The 9,215-nt window shown below is 35.8% G+C and overlaps 1 protein-coding gene across 1 annotated transcript; it reads left to right on the top strand.

Annotated features, from left to right (window-relative positions):
- The first annotated feature begins 241 nt into the window (after positions 1–241).
- On the top strand, positions 242–4,606 carry LOC142525868 (uncharacterized). Its single transcript, XM_075630153.1, has 6 exons — positions 242–821; positions 1,289–1,626; positions 1,722–1,788; positions 1,979–2,193; positions 2,278–2,880; positions 4,397–4,606. Exons 1-6 carry the CDS (start codon positions 242–244, stop codon positions 4,604–4,606), a joined length of 2,013 nt encoding a protein of 670 aa, XP_075486268.1.
- The last annotated feature ends 4,609 nt before the right edge of the window (positions 4,607–9,215 follow it).

The following is a 9,215-nucleotide window of genomic DNA, read 5'->3' as shown; positions in this document are numbered from 1 at the left end:
TAGCCACTACTGTCATAAGCCAGGCCACATCAAAACTTTATTTTTTAAGCTGAGAAATTAATATATGAACTAGCATGCAAATCGGGTGTTGCCCAACACCAGGCGCAACACAACAGTCAAGAAACCTCCCGTGAAGAAAGTTTGGGCACCAAAAGCTGTTATTCATTGCAATGTCATTTATACGTCTTTTAAAACTAACGTTGCAGGTATATGGTATTTTGATAGTGGGTGCTCACGCCGCATGACTGGATCCAAGAAACACCTTACTAATTATGTTGAAGTGAGAAGTGGACGTTTGACCTATGGAGGTGGTGCAAAAGGGAAAATTGTCGGCAAGGGAATCTTAAATGTGGATGGACTTCCTAAACTTCACAATGTGCTTCATGTTGAAGGACTCAACTCAAACTTAACAAGCATTAGTCAACTCTGTGATGATGATTTACATGTTAAATTCAATAAAAATAATTGTGAAGTTTTTAATGATGCCAATATTTGTGTAATGTCAAGTGCTCGATCTGCTGACAATTGCTACCAATTGGGAGAAGGTGATGGTTGCCGAAGTGCCAAGGTGAGTGATTTAGACCTACGGCATCAAAAACTGGGACATGTGAGCTTCAAGACTTTGAAGAATCTGTGTAAGTTTGACGATGTGAGAGGTATGCCAAATTTAAGTTCAGGTAACTCATATGTCTGTGGACCGTGTCAGAAAGGTAAACAAACCCGTGTTGCGCACATGGTGTTGCAACATTTTGGGACAACACGGTGCCTTGAACTCTTGCACATGGATCTAATGGGTCTAATGGATGTTGAGAGCCTGGGTGGTAAGAAATATTTGTTTGTTTGTGTTGATGATTTTTCGCGTTTTACTTGCGTAAGTTTCCTTAGATAAAAATCTGATACATTCGATGCTTTTAAGAAATTGCATGCTAGGATAACAAATCGGTATGATATGAGGGTGGTCAAAATAAGAACCGATCATGTTAAAGAGTTCGAAAATTCTCATTTTATTTCTTTGTGCGATAAGAAAGGTATTACTCATGAATATTCAGCTCCGAAGACCCTCAACACAATGGCATGGCTGAAAGGAAAAATCGAACCCTCCAAGAAATGGCTCGGGTCATGTTATGTTCCAAGAATGTGTCAAAACGTTTTGGGGGTGAAGTTTTAAATACGGCATGTCACATTTTCAACCGTGTATGTTTAAGGAATGGTTCTACAATGACCTCATATGAGATTATCATGGGAAGAAGACCACACCTTAAATATTTTCATACTTTTGGATATGTAGGTTACGTGTTGAATGATAGAGATAATCTAGCTAAATTTGATTCCAAAATTGATAAATGTCTGTTTCTTGGATACTCTAGTAATAGCAGTGCTTATCGTGTATTTAATCTAAGAACCAGGACTACAATGGAATCAATTAACTTTGTGTTCGATGATCTTGCAGATCTGCCAGTTAAAACATCGGAAGATGATGTAGAAGAATTGCTGGATATAAGTGAGCCACTGACCAGAAATGGTGTTGAGTCTGGTGTTGAGTCTAGTGAGGCAACACCAAGAACAACACCGCCTATGAACCGAACAGAAACTGTGGATAATGATAATGATGATGATGAGGATGTGGTAATCAATTGTGAAAAATAAATTCCCAACAAGATTCAGAAAAATCACCCATCATCACAAATCATTGGTGAAGTATATGATGATGTGCAAAAAAGAAAAAAAGAAAAGGTGGACTACTGCACAATGATTGGTTTAATCTGCATGAGCTCCGAGTACTCCCAGGTAAGTCACTCTTGTTTTGTGTCTCACATTGAACCTAAGAACATTAACGATGCACTAAAAGACGAATTTTTGGTCAATGCAATGCATAAAGAACTTGAACAATTTGTGCGCAATGATGTATGAGATTTGGTTCCTAAACCTTCGAATACCAATGTTATTGGAATAAAATGGATTTTCAAAAATAAAACAGATAAATTCGGTAACATTATTCAAGATAAAGCTCGGTTGGTAGCTCAAGGGTATACGCAGGTTGAGGGGGTGGATTTTGATGAAGCCTTCGCTCCTGTAGCCCGAATTGAGTCATTCCGACTGTTTCTTGACATATTATGTCATATGCACATCAAATTGTATCAAATGGATGTTAAAAGTGCCTTTTTAAATGGAATTTTGAATGAGGAAGCATATGTAAGTCAATCAAAAGGATTTGCAGATCCACATCACATGGACCATGTCTACAAGTTGAAGAAAGCTCTATATGGACTGAAATAGGCTCCACGAGCATGGTTTGGTAGGTTGGCTGATTATTTGATCAACTTGGGCTTTAAACGAGGTAAGGTTGATAAAACTCTCTTTATTCAAAAATTGAAGCATGATATTCTGATTTGTCAAGTTTATGTAGATGATATTATCTTCGGTTCTTCATCACAAAAACTTGTTGATAACTTTGTTGAGTGCATGTCTTCGCAATTTGAGATGAGCGTGGTACGAGAGTTGAATTTCTTTCTTGGATTACAAATTAAACAATTACATGATGGTATATTTCTGTGCCAATCCAAGTATGCTAAGAATCTGATTAAAAAGTTCTCTAATGATAATTCTAAGCATATGAAAACTTATATGAGGTCAAGTGAAAAAGTATCTAAATATGATGTTGCCGATGGTGTTGACAACACCATGTACCACAGCATCATCGGAAGCCTTTTGTACTTAACTTCTACTCACCCCGATATCATGTTCAGCGTGTGTTTGTGTGCTAGGTACCAAGCAAATCCAAAACTATCACACCTGAAAGCTGTGAAACGTATACTTAGATACATTGTAGGTACACTAGAATTAGGATTGTGGTACACACAAGAGACAAACACAAATTTGGTAGGTTTTTCTGATGCTGACTGGGCCGAAACCTAGATGATAGGAAGAGCACTTCGGGTGGGTATTTCTATCTAGGGAATAACCTTGTGTCTTGGTACAGTAAGAAACAAAAATGTGTGTCAATATCCACTGCTGAGTCTGAATATGTAGCAGCTGCTCACAACTTGTTTGTATGAATCAAATGATGGAAGATTATGGCTTTCACAGTGACATCATGATAGTTTATTGTGACAACTATAGTGCAATAGAAATTTCTAAGAATCATGTTCAACATTCTTGAACAAAACACATAGACATAAGACATCACTTTATTCGAGATTTGGTTGAGAAAGCCATAATTCGACTGGAATTTGTTAAGATTGAAAACCAGCTGGCTGATATATTCACGAAACCTTTGGACTTTGAGAGATTCTCCAATCTTAGGAAGTCTCTCAGCATGTGCGTACAATGATCACACACGCATGTTGTCATTGGTGTTGCCAACACCAGTGACAACACCTTTCATGCATGTCTATTTTATAGGATGCTAGACATATTGCATATTTACATTCATCCTGTTTTGCGTAAAGTCTGAACAGTGAAGGCAATTTCTGAAAGGTACCTCTGAGTGTTCATACTTCCAATCAAAATATTGAAGAATGAATTATGATCAATCCAAGGCATCGAGTAGTTGAGGATATTTATGGAAATCGTGATCTTGTCTAATGTGAAAAAGTGACTTGGAGAATGTGAGCATAAGGAGAAAAACAGAAAAAAGGTAAATAAAAAAAATTTGTTTAGAAGAAAATGGAAAAAGCTACCTAGAGGAGTTCATTGAAGACCGTTCTTCTAATGTAGGAGTTACCACTTCAAAGTAAAAATAGTAATGGAAAAAGCTACATAGAAGAGTCCATTAAAGATTGTTCTTTTAGTGTGGGAGCTACCATTTCTGAATCAAAAGAAAATTTTATGGAAATTTGACTAAAACTCAGTGGTGTTGCCAACACCAAGTTCAGACACAACACAATTTATGCACTGCTTGATATTTTGATAACTCATCATATTGGAGACTTATTTAGGACATGCATATTGATTTTTGTTTCGTAAATTCATCATGTGCAGTGACATATCAGTGTTGACCTATGACGGTTGATGAAAACCTTAAATACCCAGAATTTTAATTTATGTGATTCCATGTGTCACTGAGTTATAATCGACGTGGGTTTTCATTGGACAATCTTCTGAAATAGTCGTAACACGAGGTTGAATCAATTTTACTGTTGATTGAGGGTGTGACGTGTAAACTGCAAATCAAGTATGCAAATTATTAATGTTACTGTGCGGATTTTTCGGAGCTGAAGGATTGAATCGATTATTTTTGTAAAAGTAAATATGTTTTGTTGTCGTTAAATGTCTGATAATTACTCTTGCTTGTTCTCAATTATCCTCGGAATCTTTCCTTGCTCTCATGATTTCTTTGTGGGTTTTTGTGCGTAACTCCTGATATACCTTTATAATTTTCCCTCACATTTTACAGGTGGTTGAAGATACTGCTGATGTTGAGTCCGATGTTGTCGATACCGCTGAAAACATGGACTCTTTTGATTATGATGTGAGTCATTCTGTCTCCACCAAGTTCTACACTGAAGCTACCTTAGCCATATGGCTTCTCTATGTGAATAGAGAATTTATTGAAAAGAAGAACATTGACATGGAGACGTATGGCCAGCAAAATTTGACGGCTTAAATTCTTCAAAGATCGATGACTGCTTGCTATAATTATCAAGTTCTCCCCAACTGTCATCAATGAATTCTAAAATACCCCCATAGATGAAGAAAATTAAATCACAGAAGACAAGTACTTCTTTTTCCTCCCTAATTTTTGGGATACTGGAGTTATAGGGGCTTCTCAAAGAAGATGATAGACCCTTTTTTGGTGTGAGCGCAACCCTCAAGATCGCTTCGCCTTATTTCAAGGGTAACATGAAATTGGACCTACCTTGGTCAGCTACTGGTGTGGCAACACGGTGTTCTCGTCCACTTCCACTCCCAATGAATTTTTCATGCTCTATGCTTCTTATTTACAGGACCAAATTGAGTTTGGTCTACAGCAGATTCAAAAGGCCAAAGAACTCATTGCTTATTAAGAATAACATGTGGCTGAGTAGAGGGCGTTTTTGGAAGTTGGCTTACATTTTGGACAAAAAGGGGGAGTAGGAGGACCAAAAATGCAAAGGAATGATATTGAAGCATCTGGAGTTGCTGAGACTTTGGGTTACTCTGTTTGCGTGATTATTGAATTTCTCTTTCGTATGTTTTCTCATGTTTTCAATGTTCTAACAATGGTGTTGACAACACTGTCAACGACACCAGTGCTCTGACATGTTTGACTCAGGGAGAGATGAACTTTGACTCAGGAGGAGATACACTCTAACGCAGGGGGAGCTTAACTGACTACGATGCTTACCAAGATTATCATTTTTGGATGTTTTGTCCAGAAAGGCAAAAAGGGAAAGATTGAAAGGAATATTTTTTTTAATTTTTTGCTAAATTGATAATATCAATTTAAAATTTTGTCTTTCTAGATTATGAAATCTTATTTGATTTATTTCTAAATGATAAGATCTTGCTTGATTTATCTCTAGATATTATAGGATTTGTTTTCAATATGATTTGTATATCTAAGATATTTTATCTTTGTTTAAAATAGTTTTATATCTGATGTAAATCTTGTTTTCCATTTTTTTAGAACTCTTTTATGGGAAATTTTTAGGTCAAGCATGAGATATAAATATGAAGTGCCTTACAGCCGTCTATGTTTATTTATTAAAAGTTTACGCATGTGTTAAATAATCAATTTCTGCTGCATGTTGTGCGCTCGTGTTGAAAACACCAGATCACAACACTAACTTCTGATACACACAATATTTTAATTTCATGTATATATGTTTATGAGCAACAGCCCTTTGAGAAGGTATTATTAACATGAACTGTATAGTGATGATTTGGAGACGGAAACTCTCTACCATGAGATTTAAGACATTGGCTGACCACCAACAATCAAAATTTAACAAGAAGTTTGCATTAACTTTTCAACTAGCAGAGGTTCAACCAACATCATGTCCATTAGGTTCACAATGGTCAGTTCCCTTATCTGCAAAGGAGGGAGAGTGGATAAATCAATGGAGAGAATCAAGGATTTGTTGTCTTTTTATTCGTCATTCTTTATACCTCGCAAGTATATTCATTGAATTATATTAGTACTTTTCACTTTGCAAGTATTGTTCCATAGGACTTGTAGTTTTGTCAATTTAATCAAATTCAAATAAAAGGAATTACTGTTTTTTTGAAGTTTCTATCAGGTAAACATAAAACTAAACAAATCCAATTAAACTAAAACTATTAATAAACTATGTACAATCTAAATTTGAAATTGTAGAAACTTTAAAAAAAAATTGTTACGTTGGTGGTACCTTGGGTTGAATTTGACTTGTTACTGAAATAAAGAAATCAAATTGAAATTTATTTTAATTAATTAACTAATAAGAAATCGATTTGATCGTGCACCCTTAATTCGCAGGTTAATTAAAACGATGAACAGACATGAAATAAATGAAATGCCACTCAGATTTTAACATAGAATTTGGAGTAGGTTATATTTTTGTAAACTAAAAACTACCCTCTAAAAATTATTAAAATCATAATCAAATAAATCATTTCGAGTAGAAATTGAATGAATAAACCGTCCCTCTCCCTCCCCGGTGGAGCAAAAATTATTCCATTCCAGAAGAAACAAAATAAAAAAAATTGTTTCTTCGAAATATTCTTTGCCGATTGTGAATCAATTTGGCAGTGAGTTCATTATGAGCATGCTGTTAGAGTACATGCCCTGCAAGCCAACTGTTGGCTAAGGATTTTATTGACTCAGTTGTAATTAACAATCTTTATTTTAATATAATTCATTATTTCATGGTTTGTTATTTCTTTATCTGTATACCCATGTAAACAACATAGATAAAGACCTTGATTATACTTTAATACAAATGAATCGTAATTCGATGTTGAAAATCGTTTGTAAACACCGTATGATCTAAATTCGTTCCTAGTCGATTCAGCCGCCTAAAACATGGATAAAGGTCGCTTGAGCTCGAGACTAGCATCTGTGATGTTGTGTACTGCGTTTCTTGGTAAGGGCATGGAGATGATCCAAACATGCAGATGGGTAGTCATATGATGATTATACCGAACAACTCTTCCTCGGACTTTCCAAGTGGTTATCATTTATCGAGAAGATAAATCCGTGGTTATGATTGTACACCATTAGTCTTTACGACCCGTGACAACACTGAGGCTCTATATGCTAGGGCTGTGCTTTGACTCGTTTACCGGCTCCAGGAGAGTCATCAGGTGGCGAGGTTGGGTATAGTTGCGACACATATAGGAGCCAGTGCATTGTAGTCGGGGATTCACCGCTCACCTGCGGGTGTGGATATCCTATGTGATCTGATGAAATAATAGTTCATGGAATCTCTGGCCAGAGTACTAGATGTACGTTGGAGAAGGAGTTCTCCAATAGTACACACGATGTCATTATTATAGTTATCACATTGTTGTCGAATTAATATGCAACCCTCGATGATCCAATGGTTGCAGATTCGATCGGGATATATGAGATGAAGGGACCGTACTGTACGTTAATGATAATCGACTGGTTCTTGCAGGCACTATCAGTGATACCTAGGGAATCATGGGGCGATGCTACTAGACGCTCTTACCATGATCCGATGGGTGCAATCAGAAATGAGTTCTGACATTCTTGATCAAGGTGTTGATGAAAATAATGGGGCTAACTAGGGTAAGCCCAAATAAAGGATTATGTCCTGAATCACAATGAGTTGTGAACCCACGGCTAGCTGTATCCCTGAACCATTGAGGGTCACACAAGCACTGGATCGTTTGTTTCCGTTGAGAGAATAAATTCAAGAAATTGAATTTATATTATATAGTAAATTCAAGGAGTTGAATTTATGATAATTAAATTTTGAGAGAATAAATTCAAGGAGTTGAATTTATAAAATTTGAGAATTTAATTTATTAAACTCGAATGTTGGGTTTATTAGATATTAAACTTTGGAGGTGATATAAATTCAAGGAGTTGAATTTATAATTTAAATAATAAATTCAAATGTTGAATTTATAATGAATTTAATTAATTAAGCTTAAAAGTTGAGTTGATTAATTAATAAATTAAATATGGTGGATAATATGTTTAATGAGCTTGTAGGAGTACAAGTCAAACATACCAAATAATTAAAGTTTTAATGGACTTGGATTAAATTAATTAAATTAATTGGACTAGCTCAATTAATTAATTCAAGCCCATTAATGTTGATTATGTAATTAGGCTATGACTTAATATAAATTGGGTATGCAAGTCAAAACCCTAGCCAACCAAGACACCAAATTTTCGAAAAAACCTCTTCTCTCCTCCCAAAAGGATTTCGGCCACCTTGAAGGAATTTTAGGGTTTGAGTCGTCTCTCAATTGTTTTCTCTCCTACGCAAAATATCTTCCACATTTTCTAGTGCAAATTGGAAGAGCAATAAATCTTCCAGTCGTGGACCTAATTAGAAGAAAAGAAAGGAGTCTCTTGAAGAAAGTTCGTAGGTATTCATCAAGAGCTAGATCCGTCATACCAGATCAGTAGGTGCCACGTGATTTATTCACCAAAGGTATAACTTTTAAACTCCCTATGAATTTTTATGTTAAAATCATACGAGCGCCCAAAGTAAAACATATTTTGATTGTCAAAATAAACAAAATTTTTAAACTTCCGCTGCGTTTGGGCGTGTAGAAAACCCAGATCCAACACATGCGACTTTTGCTTTCCATGCTGGTCGAATGTCCAAAAATTCTGGTTCCGCTTCTTCGTCAAACTACGAACTCTCCTGACAAAGATATTGAAATTTATTTATCGTTTTGTTTCCCTCGTGTAGATTGCAAAGAATTACCAGTTTGGTGCTATGCTTGGTGACCCTCATATGTGTTGGATTCTTTATTTTCACAACCTTGTCCACTCTCTTTGCTTGCGATCCATTCAATATTCCTTCCCTACAAATGAGAAGTGCGAAGTAATAAATTAGTGAGACCGTCTCACAAAAAAACCTACTCTCCGAACGGAACACAAGAAAGTGTGATTAGGTAATTCTATTGTATTTTCCATTTCATATTAAACGCTTATGAAATGTGATACTATATCAGATGTATACATATCACTTACAAAATGTGCTAATGATAGTGATTCACCCATTTTTCATCTTTTAAGAAAATGGTCTCTAGGCCTAATGGCACAGTGT

This window comes from Primulina tabacum, chromosome 15 (genome assembly GCF_025594145.1).
Source record: "Primulina tabacum isolate GXHZ01 chromosome 15, ASM2559414v2, whole genome shotgun sequence".
Taxonomy (NCBI): Eukaryota; Viridiplantae; Streptophyta; class Magnoliopsida; order Lamiales; family Gesneriaceae; genus Primulina; species Primulina tabacum.
This window is presented reverse-complemented; position numbering and strand designations above follow the sequence as displayed.